General features: G+C 44.3%; 1 protein-coding gene across 6 annotated transcripts in view; it reads left to right on the top strand.

Moving 5' to 3' along the window:
- The window catches only part of LOC147010111 (myosin phosphatase Rho-interacting protein-like), a 198760-nt gene that overhangs the window by 47282 nt on the left and 135671 nt on the right, over window positions 1–15807 (top strand). Inside the window, exon 2 of one of the 6 annotated variants that reach the window (XM_085862251.1) lies at window positions 8522–8588. The exons of the other annotated variants lie outside the window; for them this stretch is intronic. Within the exon in view, the coding sequence (XP_085718377.1) occupies window positions 8565–8588 (24 nt within the window). The 5' untranslated portion in view covers window positions 8522–8564. The remainder of the gene's footprint in view (window positions 1–8521; window positions 8589–15807) is intronic. 6 annotated transcript variants of the gene reach the window in all.

Genomic DNA, 15807 nt, shown 5'->3' on the forward strand with positions numbered 1-15807 from the left:
AAGCTGCTTGCACTGCCTGCCAATCTGCTTGAGTGAAATTCCAGATTTGCTGACTTTGAGGTAGCTCTCCGTGACTAGCCAGAGGGATGTTGACTTTCACAAGCATATGATCAGATGAACCAATTGGAGCAGAGGACGTGCAGGAGACATTTGTGGAAAAGTTGGTCATCACCAAGTCCAGAAGGGAGGATTTGCCATGGAGAGAAATCCTGGTTGGAAAGTTCACAGATTGAGTCAGTCCAATGGAGTCCTTTGCTAAAATGCCATGGCTGGTGAGAGATTTACCAACACCCAGCCAAGTTACATGGTGACATTTGCAATCACCATATACACTACATGGTCAAAAGTATGTGGACACGTGCTCATCCAACATTTCATTCCAAAATCATGGGCATTGATATGGAGTTGGTCCCATTGCTGCTATCACAGCCTCCACTCTTCTGGGAAGGCTTTCCACTATATGTTGGAACATTGCTGTAGGGATTTGCTTCGATTCAGCCACAAGAGCGTTCGTGAGGCCGGGCACTGATGTTGGGCGTTTCGGTCTAGCTCGCAGTCAGGGTTCCAATTCATCCCAAAGGTGTTTGATGGGTTGAGGTCAGGGTTCTGTGCAGGCCAGTCAAGTTCTTCCACACCTATCTCGACAAACCATTTCTGTATGGACCTGGTTTTGTGCATGGGGGCATTGTCATGCTGAAACGTGAAAGGGCCTTCCCCAAACTGTTGCTACAAACAACACCTTTCTTGTTGTTGTTACCTTCCCCAAAGTTGGAAATGCAGAATCATCTAGAATGTCTTTGTATGCTGCAGCGTAAAGATTTCCCTTCACTGGAACTAAGGAGTCGAGACCGAACCATGAAAAACAGCCCCAAACCTCCAGCAAACTTTACAGTTGGCATGATGCATTCGGGCAGGCAGCGTTCTCTTGGCATCTGCCAAACCCAGATTCGTCCATCGGACTGCCAGATGGTGAAGCGTGATTCATCACTCCAGATATTGTGTTTCCACTGTTCCAGAGTCCAATGGCGGTGAGCTTTACACCACTGCAGCCGATGCTTGGCATGGTGCATGGTGATCTTAGGCTAGTATGTGGCTGCTTGGCCATGGAAACACATTTCATGAAGCTCTCGACAAATTGCTTGTGCTGATGTTGCTTCCAGAGTCGGTTTGGAACTCTGTAGTGAGTGTTGCTACCGACGACAGACGTTTTTCCACACTTCAGCACTTGGCGGTCCCGTTCTGTGAGCTTGTGTGGCCTACCACTTCACAATAACAGCACTTATAGTTGACTGGGGCAGCTCTAGCAGGGCAGAAATTTGATCAACTGACTTGTTGGATAGGTGGAATTCAATGACGGTGCCACGTTGCGTCACTGAGCTCTTCAATATGGTCCATTCTACTGCAATTGTTTGTCTTTGGAGATTGCATGGCTGTGTGCTTGATTTTATACACTTGTCAGCAATGGGTGTGGCTGAAATAGCCGAATGCACTAATTAGATGTGTCCGCATATTTTTGGCCATGTTAGTGTATATGAAAAAGATAGAGTTGGGATGAGTATCTGGGAATACATCCAGGACTAATTTGCTGAAGAAAATTTTCTATCCGAAGAAGGCCTTGATAATATGAAATGAATCACACAAAACAACGAACAAATTAACATGAAATATTGCAACAGGACGAACCAGCAACTAATTGACGAATGACACACACAAAACAGGATGAATGTTGTTCAGAAAACTCATTGATTCTATTGATGCAAAATTAGTTCCTTTCAAGGAGTTTTTGACATCAGTCAGATCGAACCAACATTCTCACCTTTTGACATTTCCATCTGTTTTGGCAATCCATGACCATGCATCCGTCATTCACTTCCATTTTCCCTTCTGCAAACCTGTTGGCCAAAGGGTCAACATAGACCAAAAGGTCAACACAGGCCCGATTTCCAAAATCCTCAATTTTAATCCAATTAACTTGAAATTTTTTTGATGTCAATTACTTTTGAGGGACTAGCACTGTTTTTGCCATCCATCTGGTCCTATTGCAAGAGGATAGTGATGACCACAGCAGTGGTTTTTATACTTTTCCTTGTTAAATAAGATTCGGTTCAGGTGATCACCTAATCAGTACCTCACTAAGTAGAATGAGGTGTGCCTGTGTTGGAATTCAACAGACACTGGAATGGAATGGCTGCCATACATGTAGAGATGCTGATTTGAATTTTTTTTGGAGTGGTCTTATTTTTTTCCAGAGCTGTATAAAGTGTATGTATGTATATGTATATGTATATATATATATATATATATATATATATATATATATATATATATATATATATATATGTACAGTCATGCGCCGCATTATGACGTTTCGGTCAACGACGGACCGCATATACGACGGTGGTCCCATAAGATTATAATGGAGCTGAAAAATTCCTATCGCCTCGTGATGTCATAGCCGTCATAGTTCTGCCAGTCGTATAAAAGTACAGTATAGCACATCCAATTATGTCCAGTACATAATACTTGATAATGATAATAAACAACTATTGTGTGGCCCCATTATAACGCGATCGCTGAGGTCCATAAAATGTCTTCGTGAGAAAAGCGGGGTCGCGCTAAATCAGGATTCAAGAAAATCAGCGTTCAGACTGACCCAATGTTGACCTAACATCCTAAATCACCCCTATTGTTACCCAGTGTTGGGCACCGATAACCAAAAAGTTAACTTCGATAACGATAATCCGGTAATTATAATACAAAGTTATCGGAAGTTAACGATAATCCGATAACGATAACTACTTCTTAACAAAATTTCAAAAAACAAGGAAAAAGCTTTAAAACCCATAGAAAAGGCTTATTTATGCTAAACCCAAGAATAAAATAAGCATTATGTGTCTTTTTAGAGTCCATGACACTATGTGCTGGTTGCCCTTGAGGAAGACCAACTTCTCAAAGTTAGGCCCAGCTGACAGTCTTGACCTCTTGGGCCTCAGGATGTCCTTGCCGAGAGAGAATAGCCGTTCCACTGTGGCAGAGGACGGAATTGGGGTGTTGTACTTCAGGAAGAGGTTGGTGAGGATCTCCTCCCCCATGAAGTCAGAGTCGACCATGCCCTCCTTCCCATCAATGTCCAGCCAGGTGTTGACCAGTTTCTTGGCCTTCTGCTTGACACTGGTTCGTGAGCCAGCGGCCGTCCACCCAGCGAAGAGGTCGTCATGCATGCTGCTGTCGTCGGAGCTGGTGGTGTTGTCGCCGTTCCGGTCCCTCACAACCCTCGGTGCTCTCTCAACCTCGTCCTCCATGGCGGCCTTGACAGAGACCATTAGGTTTCTGTCGAACCTGTGCAGCCAGTGGAGCCGGAACTTTGGATGGAAGGCAGCTGCCAGCTGGCAGTCCCGGTCGTTCAGGTAGTGGTTGAACCGGGTGGCGATGGCTGCTACCAGGACGTCGACCAGTGGCTTGCAGACGGCGAAGCTGTTCCTCATGTTCCTGAGCTTCGTGAGGGTAATGGCCACTGTGGGAAGGAGGGTTCCAAGGTAGGTGTTCTTCTCCCCCTGGATGGTGTCAAGGGCGATAGCCACATGGGACATGACTTTGGCCCACTCCTTCAGGAAGGTTATCTCCTGGTCGTTGAAGGCTGGGAGTTTCTCCATGCGGTTAAGGAACCTGTTCAGCTCAGTCTTCTTGGTGGCCAGGATGTTATTGACGATGACGATCGAGTCATACAAGGCATTCCATCTTGTCTTGCCAGGGACCACCAGCCTCCTTCCCAGTGCCTCCTCGATGGCGTTGCCCACCTGAGGGCTCCTCCCCTGGGCATTGAAGAGTGCCTGAGCCTTGCCATGGGCCTTCTTGTTGAGGGTGTTGAAGGCAGCGACGGCGGTGCCTGTCTTCTTGAGGAGGCCCTTGCCCAAGTCCAGCGTGGCCACCAGTTTGAAGGTGTGAGCTGCACACCTCATGTGGACTGGTAGACTGGGGTGCTCTGGTTCCTCATCAAGGAGTTCGCTGAGGGTTACAATGTTGATGGCGTCGTCACGCTCAGCCGTGTCGTCCTCGTTGTCTGAGTCAGCCTCAGGCGGTTCGGCAACATCGTCGAGGTCAGGCAACAGATCCACCTGGCCGCAATATTGGGTGAAAGCCTTCACGAAGTTGAACCCGTTGTCAGTGGTTGTCCTGACTGCCTTGTCCTGAATGTAGAAGTGCTCGTGGACCTGGACCATGGCTTCCATTATGACATCATAAGTGTGGCGACCAATCAGACGGGTACAGGTGAGGACAGCATGCTTCCTGGCCCTGGTGGTTGGGTCAATCCAGTGAGCTGTCATGCTGAGGAAAGATGTAAAACAAAGAAACAGACATAAGAATACAATTTATTTTCTTAAAAAGATAACAAGTTTTGAACTTGTCATAAAATTGCCGATTCTACTATCTACATTTTTGAATAGATGATATACACAGACTATTGGTTCACGAAAAAATATATTCACGAAAAAGATGTGACCACTATATTCGTTATTGTTGTGTGTCTGTCTGTATGTCTGTCTGTATGTCTGTCTGTCTGTCTGTCTGTCTGTCTGTTGGGTAGTCGATCCAGTCGAAAAAAAAATATATATTTTAATTTTTTGAAATTTGTTCTACCCTTATTATCAGTTTTTCCGTCGATATGTTTGTCTGTCTGTCTGTCTGACCCTCTGTTCGGTCCAGTGCTCCGTTAATACAATGGCGATTTCGATGAAACTTGGTTGGTAGGTTCATACCATGACCTAGTTGTGTGCAAATGAGAACCGTTGCTATGGACACCACCGTTGCCTAGCAACGGGACTTCGAAATTTTAGAAAAATCATAAAAAAATTATTTTTTCGAAAATCAAAAATCGGGCCACGAGCGACTGTGGGCAGTACATTCAGCCATATTGTCAAAAATTTCCAGCAGGATCCTATGAAAACTGTTGGAGAAGATAGACTTTGAATGAACCCTGGTCGAAAACAATAAAAAAACGAAGTTCGTTATATCTCAGAGATTATGAGTCAGATATGCATGAAACTGGTATGGTAGATTCATGGTATGTCCTAGTTATGTGTGAGAAAGAACCGTTGCTATGGACCCCTCCGTTGCCGAGCAATGGCCAAAAAACCTCAATGTGGGGGTATTTTAACGAAAAAACAATCTGCAGCATTAACCCTTGAAGTTAGCATCATGAATTTTCTTGTGCTTAATCCTCAGGCCATTCCCCATCGATCGGGCACATCGCGTCAGGTTCTATTGGGTAGTCGACTACCCATGTCCACCTACCGGCTTGTCTGTCCGTCTGTCTGTCCCGAGCATAGCTCCGTGGGTTTTGATCCGATCCTGATGAAATTTTGGTGGGAGGTTTATATCATGATCTAGTTGTGTTTTCCTGAAAATGGGCGTGGCTCCGCCCATAATGGGCGGAGCCACACCCAAAAAACATGTGTTTTTAGGGGGTAGCCGATTTCAATTTGCATCTTCTCCGAGGGGTTTTGTCGAATCTGACAGGGGTTTCAGTATTTGGTTAGCGCAATGGCACCTGCATAGCCCCACAGAACTCGATTTTTCATTTTCGTCCCAAGGTCAAGGTCACATGGTCACGAACTCAGAAAATTGTGATTTTGACATAAAAAAAATTTCTTCTCCGAGGGGTTTGTTGAATCTGGCAGGGATTTCGATATTTGGTTAGCCCCAATGGCACCTGCATAGCCCCACAGAGCTCGATTTTTTTTTTTTTTTCATTTTCATCCCAAGGTCAAGGCCACAAGTTCACAAACTTAGAAAATTACGAATTGTGTTTTGAGGGGGTAGCCGATTTCAATTTGCATCTTCTCCAAGGGGGTTTGTCCAATCTGGCAGGGGTTTCGGTATTTAGTTAGCCCAATGGCACCTGCATAGCCCCACGGAGCTCGATTTTTTCATCCCAAGGTCAACGTCACAAGGTCACGAACTTAGAAAATTGCGATTTTGACATAAAAATCCATCTTCTCCGAGGGGGTTGTCGAATCTGGCAGGGGTTTCGGTATTTGGTTAGCCCAATGGCACCTGCATAGCCCCACGGAGCTTGATTTTTTTTTCATTTTAGTCCCAAGGTCAAGGTCACAAGGTCACGAACTTAGAAAATTTCGAATTTTGACATAAAAATCATACGACCGCCCAAACATTGAGAGCTTGGATGACAATATTTTTTATGCATAATCTTGAGGTCATTCCCCACCTAAAGTCTTGAAACCATTTTGCTCCATCTCGAACACCTTGCCCGTGGCGCCCCCTTCAAGTTTGTTTTTTACGCTGATTTCATCAAAGTATGGATAATCCGAGGATTGCGAAATGCCATAAAGCCTATATGACGTTATATTGTTCCTGGAATGTTCCAGAGGAAGTTTTGCACCAAAGGTCATAATCCTTGACCTTTAAAGTTCGCAAAGGTCAAATTTTCAGTTGTGGGAATCGAACCGGGTTTTCGACCTTCTTCGACGAACCAACTCCAATAAGCTATAGCACGTATCCTGTTTCCTTATTTTAATGTCCACAACATTGTTTTGTGACCTTTAAAGTTTATGCAAAGGTCAAATTTTGAAAGTTGTTGAACGAAACCGGGTTTTCGACATTTTGCAGCGAATCACCTGTCACTCGTACCACATCATGTTGATCATTTTTATAACTTGGTCAAACATTATCACATTGTCTCATCCTTGACTTCTGAAACAATCGACATCGTCAAATACCGCTCGTGAACCATCGTCGTCTCCAGACTTGTTGAATATTAATGTTTCTTTTTTAATAATTTGCGTAAATTAAACTAAAATAAAACATAATAATCAGTTTGTTAATCAATAATCACTTATTCAGTGATTACTGATGAAGTGATTATCGATTAATACACTGATTATTAAGTTTTATTTTAAACATTTTAAAATGAAAGTGAAGCTTAATTTATGCAAATTATTATAAAAAGAAACATAAATGTACTACAGTCTACATTATTGAATTGTGATTAGTACTGATTAATGATTAAGTGATTATTAAGTTTCATTTTAAACATTTTGAAATTAAACTGAACTTCAAGTTACGCCAATTTTTATTAAAAAAAACCAGTAATATTCACTTTTTTGCATAATTATTTATTTTACTAACAATATTAAAACTTTTAAAGTAGTGAGTACAATAAATATTTATAAATACATAAATGATAATTACCTATTGTGAGCAGTCCAACAGTCGACAGTGGTCGCCAAGTAGGTCAGCCCATCAAATGTGTTGATGAGGGCCTCCTCGACTGCCCGTTGTTTGTCATCAATGCGCCTGCCCAGGGTGCGGTGGGACAAGCTGACCTTTGTTGGATTGAGGGTCCTCACCAGGTCAACAAACTCCTCGGACTCAACCACGTGGAGTGGGAGTATGTTGTTGACGAAAAGGCGGACTATCTTGTCGTCAACAGTGGACTGGCGTACGGCAGTGCCAGTGCTGGCTGAGCCCAGGGCCTCGCCGATGGTGAGCTGCTGGACCTTCTTGATGGGCAGCTTGGGGGTGGCAGAGCCAGAGCTGCGCACGCTGCTGTTGCCGGAGGTGTGGTGGCGGCGCTTGCCACGGCCAGAGCCAGCCTTGATCTCCTCCTCAAACTGGATAGCTATGGATGGGTGGGTCCTCTTGATGTGGGACTTCAAATTATTAAGGCTGGTGATATGGCCTCTAACAATTTTCTTGGTCGGGCGGCATTTTTGGCACTCAAAATAGAGTACCTTTTCGTTGTCCTTATCCTGACGGCTGAGCTTGAAGTAGCGCTCTAGGTGGGGCCAGGGGTTTTGGAAAGGCTTCTGGTCCTGGCTGGCGGCGGCCTGGCTGCAGATGGCTGAGAAGTTTCCGCCACAGACAGAGAGTCAGATTGGGACTCAGAAGTTCCTGAGACAGAGGCTATCTAAATGTCGAGAACTTCTTCTTGGTGTTCCATGGTTGTTGACTGTAGTCTTGTCAGTTGCAAAGAATGCTTGGTAACTGGTAAGCAAGAACTGAACGCTGTCAAGTTGACGATGATACTGAAGAACCTGAAAAAAAAGTAAAACGATAAAAATGTTATCGGACAAAAAATTTACGGACATTATCGGACTGAAAAAATCGAGTTATCGGAAGTTTACTGGTCCGATAACGATAAATGGAAGTTAACTTCCGATAATAGTCCGAGAAAAAAGTTAACTTCGATAATTATCTGTCATTGGATTATCGCTTTTGTGCCCAACACTGTTGTCACCCTATTTCACCCGTTTTTTTTTTCATGTTTACCTTCTAGCAAGTAAATTACCTTTGAATTAAAGAATTCCACGAATAAATCGTTGTAACAGTCAAAATTAAAACACAAATTAATTTTCAGTAAAGCTTTTTATGTTGTTAAAACATTTGCACTGTTCAAAAATATATCACACAACTGACAGGTGCTCGTTTCTTCATTTGTAAATGATAACATCGATGCAATGATTATTTATAAAATCCAAACACTATTTATTCACCTTTCTAGAATCGATGCGAGAGGAGATTGTAAGCAGCCGCTAACAAAACACATGGCCGTAATGAACAGCCCAAAGGTAAAACTAATGTGTCTTCCGTCTATCTTGGATGTGTGTTACAATTGCCTACAGTATTCATTATAGTAACATGCTGTACAGGTTTGTAGCCTAGGAGCAATAGGCTATCCGTATAGCCGAGGTGTGTTGTAGGCTATACCATCTAGGTTTGTGTAAGTACACTCTATGATGTTCGCACAATGACGACATCGCTTAACGACGCATTTCTCAGAACGTATCCCCGTCGTTAAGTGATGCATGGCTGTATATATATATATATATATATATATATATATATATATATATATATATATATATCTCTTAACAGTTTAAGTCTATTAAATTATGTCATTCAAGTCAGCTGGGATTTAGCAGTGGTCTTGCCTTTCAGATGATTGACCATTGGTAGTAGGGGAAACAGTAGTAGTGTGAAAATGAGGATTTTGCGATTGTTAAATCGACAAAGGAGGAGTGGGTGAGGGGGATGGGTCAGTGTAAGGATGGAGTAGTTGCCGTTTCGGATGCAGCCTGTGGCTGCTGATTGCATCGTTCTCTGGAAATGTGGCTGTGTGGCCGATGCAGTGCTTCTGTTACTATTTCACTGGTACTAATTTTGCCAACCTCGGAAGGATGATAGGCTCGGTCAACTCACCCGGTGTTATTTCAGTGGCGTGACGAGGGGCTCGAACTCGAGACCCTTAGGTCTTAAGTCAGCCGCCTTAACTGTTATGCCAACACCAGGCTTAAGGAGGGAATACGCTTGCCGGATTGTGATAGCTCAGAGGTAACATACTCACCTTTGAGCTGTCTCGTCAAGGTTCAATGCCCAACCTGACTATAAACTGTCACTGGTGATCGCAAGCAAGGCATTGCTTCGACGAATGTGCCCTCCAGCAGATAGGACGTTAAGCCAGGATCCTATCTGCCAGCATTTGCTCTCGGGGACATTAAAGACCCCGTGACGTCTTTCGCAAAGAGTAAGCCATTGTGTGCCGTCACCCTGGCAAAATTCCAAATTCCTGCCCTGACTACCACTGGGAAGACAGTGGGGAAACCACCCAGTGTCATTTTTGTCATGAGAATGCTTTTGGAGCTCAGAAACCTAGCCTGGGGCAGACCATCAAACAGACAGATATCGGGAGAAGGCAGTGATATTGAAGAGGGCAGTGCAGCTAAAACGTGCAGCTTGAATGTTGTTGGTGAATATTATCGAGATTGATATAGAGTAGTGGTGGAGGTCCATACTCTTGATAGCATTTCCGTTATTCAGAACTAATCCTGGACAGGTCCACCACGCAGTTGCAGGGTTCTGAAATTTCCGCTGAGAAGCCATGGAAAACGAACAGACAACAGTGAAGGCAATGTTCTTCTTCTTTCATACACAGCACAAGGCTGCGGGGTAGGATCATTGGCTGACGGCACGGCTCTGTCACTAATGCAATGTCTTCTGCGGGTTAGAGCAAGAATTTCTTAATTTGTTCACGGTGCCGGTGATTGCTCGTTTACTGTTCTCGAAGAACACTGTGGGATCTTTAACGAATGCCAGCAGATGGGACACCCAGTTTATCGTCCATCCGAGCAATGGCACACCCATTGATACCTCGCCCTGCCTGTGAAACACAGGGATGATAGTTTGTTGCTGGGCCGAGATTCAAACCCAGGCTAGACAGCTTGGAGGTGAGTGCGCATACCTCGAGGCCATCCTGCCAGAGTGAGGGCAATGCAAGGAGGCTTCACCCACTTCACCACCAAACTGCTCCGAAAACACTGAAAGTTAATTACATCATAGGGGGTTATGTTGCTTATTCATTCCTCCTTTGCAAAGGCCCATGTCACCCCAATCTCAAACTTCCGGAGTTTTTTTGTTTTGTTGTTTTATTCTCTACTCCACAGAAACTCTGTATCAATCTCGATAATACAACATGCCTGGTGTTGGCTTAATGGTTAGCATGGTGGGCTTTGGATCCTAGGGTCCTGAGTTCAAATCAGGCTCAGCTGTTGAATTAATACCAGGTGGGGTTAACTCGACCTGTCATCCTCCTGAGGTCGGCAAAATGAGTGCCAGCATGCTGGTATACTGTGTCGGAGTGGCGACCTGTCCAGGATTGTGCCCTATAGCCAAGGAGACTGCTTAGGCAGCACCAACGCTCTGCACAGAGTATGGTCCCAATCTCCTCCTCCTCTTTCTCTCTCTCTCTCTCTCTCTCTCTCTCTCTCTCTCTCTCTCTCTCTCTCTCTCTCTCTCTCTCTCTCTCTCTCTCTCTCTCTCTCTCTCTCTCTCTCTCTCTCTCTCTCTCTCTCTCTCTCTCTCTCTCTCTCTCTCTCTCTCTCTCTCTCTCTCTCTCTCTCTCTCTCTCTCTCTCTCTCTCTCTCTCTCTCTCTCTCTCTCTCTCCACAGAAAGCATCCTCTCATGACCTTTGAAATGTCAACACGGTTGATGGGTCAGACAGGCACAGGAAAGAGTGATGCGGTTTCCCAGCACCGTGCACAGGAGACGCGTTCTAATTGCAGGCAGTAACCTTTTCCTCATGTTGCGTCTCCATCAAATTGTCTCCTGAAGGTTTATCCCTTAAATTCCCACAGGTTTACTTATCGAGACCTTCAACACCATGGGCATCAATTGTTACACAGGCATCTCGAGGACGTGGGTGGCACGGAATAGGGAATGAGCCCGGGGTACGTCCTGGCTCGAACGAAGCGCGTCACTCATCCCTACCAACTTCCATTGCTGCTCTTTGCCATTTTTCCAGTTGAGGCTTTTTGATGCAACGTTCCGCTCGATTGTCTTCTGTTTGTCGTTCTTCACGTTGATGAACTTTGGATGACTTGCCATGCGTTTGTTGATGCAGCACATTTCAGTGTCAGATGCGTTCCCAACTCCGTTTCAGATTTTCAATGTGTGAGATGCGAAGGCGGTAAGGACGAGGCGGTGAAAGAGAGGATTTGTTCAAGGGAATGAGTTTGGCGAAGTTTGAGAAAAATCCCTCTGTGGCATTGGCAAGCACACACAACTTTGTAGGCCTCACCCACCTGCGTTTACTTCAAATCTGGATTGAATCTCCCCGGGGCTTAGGTGAGAGTGGGTGTGGAGGTGTGGGGGGTGTGGGGAGGGATGGAATTTGAAGATGGAACCCAAAAAAATAAATCCTTTGAAGCTAAGGTTTTGTTTGATAAGTCTGGAGGGAGTGAAAAATGGCAAACGTGTATAACGAGGGTCTGCCTGAGCTACGAAGATCGAACTCGTAGCTCTCTGACCTCTTTGTCTCATCTCGCATCCATACTTTGGGTCCCAAATAACATCTTGATGGGAACGAAATCCTGTGTGTTGGTATGACTGCCTATCGGCCACAAATAACTTGAAAATGATTGAATCGAAAAGATTTGATATTTATCAACATAGTTTGTTTATTTATGATTGCTTCAAAACGAAGGAACCGAAGGCGAAGTCGATGGCACTCCATCACAAATCCCCACGCTTCCCACCGAAAGCAGAGTTGAAACATGGAAAAAAAGTTCCACCAGGAATGACCCAACATCAAATTTTGAGTTAGATTCCCCCCCCCGCCCCCCCTTTTTGACCCTGCATGCATGGTGTTTGCTTAATGGTAAGGGTGGCGGGCTTGAGATCCTTTCAAATCCCGCTCACCTGTTGAATTAATACCTGGTGGGATTAACTCGGCCTGTCATCCTTCCGAGGTCGGCAAAATGAGTGCCAGCATGCTGGTATACTGTGTTGGAGTGGTGACCCATCTAGGATTGTGTCCAATAGCCAAGGAGACTGCTGAGGCAGCACCAACGCTCTGCGCAGAGTAAGGTTCCGATGGATGGATGGATGGATGGATGGATGGATGGACCCTGCCTCATGGGGCGGGACCAAAATATGATACTGCACTCGAACCTTCTCGCCATATGGTGATCATAACAGACAAGTTTGGTGAAATTCTAGCGTGACAGGCAGACAGCCGATTGCAATACCCCCCCATCTTTTTTCAAAAAAGTGCATGGGAATAAATATATAAATAATAGTTGCACCATTCGATGGTGATGTGTGGTGTTACCTGTGGATTCATTACATTGGGCTGGTGGCGTAGATTATCAGTTTGCATACTCGCCCCTGAGCTGTCTAGCCTGGCTCTGAATCTCTACCCAGATATAAAGTAACTGTCATCTCGGTGTTTCACATGCGGGGCGAGGCATTGTCCTTCGCAGGGATGGTAATCTCTCAGAGCCATTTGCTCGCACTCGGGGTATTGATGGACGTTGAAGATCCCACGATGTCTTCCGTGAAGAGGAGGCGAGTTAGCGCCGGCACTCCTAATAAATAAAGAAATAAATAAATTTTTTAAATGCAAGTTTTTGCAACAGTCAAATGTCACGCACGTGTGGCCAGTTCCCCAAAAATATGCCGGAATCATTCTCCGTGGCCACAACCACACAAGGTGGGACTAATTGTGGAGGTTTGGGGAAGAAGTAGAAGAAGAAGAAAAGCTACAACATTGCATTTCAGCCTGATAATCATCATGATCGGTTCCCACCAACTGTTCACAGTTGACGTCACATCGGACTACCAGTGACATAATCGCCGGCAAACAGTCACAATCTGAAGGCATTTTTATTGTTAACCATGTGAGATTTATGTGAACGTTACAACTATTTTCCTCGAAGTTGTCAGTTAAATGGTTAAAATTTCCCATCTAGAATCTGCTGGGTGTTGGATTACATCACAAATTAATGGTTTGAGGTTCTCGGAGCCAAAAAAACCCACTGAATTGTTCAACTTGAGGCTAAAAATTCACCAACAAAGAGGTTGGATATTTTTGGCTCTGAGAATCCACTGTTTCCAAACATGGCCGATAGGTATAAATACTGTTTTAGGTTTGTGAAGAGCTTGCAGGTGTGCTGTTTTAAAATGGGCGAAACTTTCGGCAGGAGGTCACATGAGCTCAGCTTGTGGATTCAGAACTGATAATTACGGCTTCCCATTTTCATTCGAGCGCAGTCGCACGGTGTATTTATTTATTTATTTATTTATTTATTTATTTATTTATTTATTTATTTATTTTCATCCATCTTCTTGAAAGCCTGCATGTTCGGAGAGAAATAGACTCGGCAACATCAGGAAGACCATTTTGCATGACTTTCCAATTTCATGTACATGTGAGTGGCTGTCCCACGTCCAGGACCAATACGAGTTCAGTGTGCACCAAAACAAGCTTTCGATGCAGATACATCTTCACTGTTTGTGGCATTTTCCAGCAAAATGTTTGATGCTAATACTAGGAGTTGAATGAGATTCAAAATGGGAATCTGAACTATGAACTCGTGTGAACGACCAGACTCTGTGGCATTGTAGTTGGAGCGTCCTTCCGTTCCGAGTCTGAAAGGTCGGGGGTTCGAACCCCGGCCAAGTCGGAGCAAAGACTTTAAAATGGTATGTGCTCCTTCCTCACTTGACGTTCAGCATTTGGAGAATAGAGCGAGGACATGCCTGTGGGTTTAGCATCCTGTGAAAGAGGGGAGTGTGGGATTTCTCATTTGCCACACTGACTACAGAGCGAAAAGCAACATCAAAAGATGGTTCCACTGTGAGGTTGTCACTTCCCCCAAGGACATTTGCTGTGTTTGTCTGAACTCCAACATTGTCTAATTAAATGTGCTTGTCTGCATTTAGCAGCTCCTCCGTGATCATTCTCTCATTCTGATGCACCATCCTCTGTTACAGAGCGTCGGTGCTGCTGAAGAAGTTTATTGGTAAGGATCATGCTGAGTGGTGTGCCATTGCTTTTCCAGCAGTAGTTGGGACAGGAATTTGGAATTTTTTCATGGTGCTGGTGATAGCTCACCAACTCTTGGCGAAGGGATATTTAACGTCCACCTACTAATGTTGGCAGACCGGACGCCCAGTTCAATGAATACCCGAGGGACGGCACAAACATTGATGAATCACCCTGAATTTGAAACACTGACTCGGATGACAATTTATGGCTGTGTCAGGATTTAAACGCAGGCCAGACAGCTTAGAGCCAAATGTGCGTACCTGTAGTCCTCCAGGCCATCCTGCCAGCCCCTGTGGTCATTCGAATAAGGAAATGAGTAAATAAACCGCTTTAACTCAGAATTTCTTATGTGGGATAGGCCGGTTTATTTCTCAGCCGTTTGTACACAAATATAGGTTTACAACACAAATAGATGTCGCACACCTACACGATCAAAATTGTCTTATTCCTATCAGCAAGACACCTGTGTGACCAAGAAGTATCAAACATTTTGGTGGATTCAGTCGTCGATTTTGCACACCTGTCAGACCTGGCTGAAACGCTGTCTGTGATCGGTCAATGAGGGAAGCTTTCATATACTTGCATCGACGCTACTCGATGAGAAGTTGCTTCTTCTCTATTGAAACTGAAGTACATATTATGTGAATTGCCTGGGTCATTGGAACAGAACCACAAAGACCTCCTTATCGAAGTTTGAAAAACAAAAAACGAATGGCGAGCCTGTTGGCTCATACAGTGACAGGAGTGCACACCTAAGATGGTGTTGAAATCGTTTCAACACCTTTTTTCCATTTTTGACTCCTGCCTCAAAATCAGGTTATTTATATATTTAATTGGATCCAGTGCTGTTTATTTTATTTTATTTTATTTTTTTCTACTCACGGGCACTGCTGCCCTGTAGGTGGGCGTACACTTTCTTGGCTCACCTTCGGTGGGCGATGTGCTGCGGCATAGTATTGGAAATGCACTTTATAATTTTTGTCATTTTTGAAAGAAATTTTATTGATAACAATATATGACAAAGGAAGATGTAATACCGGCTATCGTCAAAGGTGGCGCTATTTCCATTGCGTATCAATTTTGGAGTTTTTGTGACATCCACATTTTCCTCCATGATAGTAAGACTTGCAGAGGTACTCGCACCTTGTGCAGAAATAATTTAGGGTTGAGAAAAAGAGAGCTAGGTACGATGTACAATTCCATTTAATTCATCACATATAATTTGTCAGGCAATCTATACTAATATATGTCAGTGTGTTTCTGTCAGTCAGACCGTTTCCTCCATAACTCTAAATAGACGGCCGGCCAACCTAACATATCGTGACACCCCGCAGGCATTTCATGTTAAAAACTGGTATGGGGTTCCAAAAGGTAGAAAATATCTCTGTTGTTGAGAATTTGCCCCATATCAAGCGCAACCAAATCAATTTTCTCAAAAAATCACGAAATAGAAGCGTCCCTC

The sequence above is a fragment of the Eptatretus burgeri genome, chromosome 17 (genome assembly GCF_056783735.1).
Source record: "Eptatretus burgeri isolate ZD-2024b chromosome 17, Ebu_testis_v1, whole genome shotgun sequence".
In the NCBI taxonomy this organism is placed as follows: Eukaryota; Metazoa; Chordata; class Myxini; order Myxiniformes; family Myxinidae; genus Eptatretus; species Eptatretus burgeri.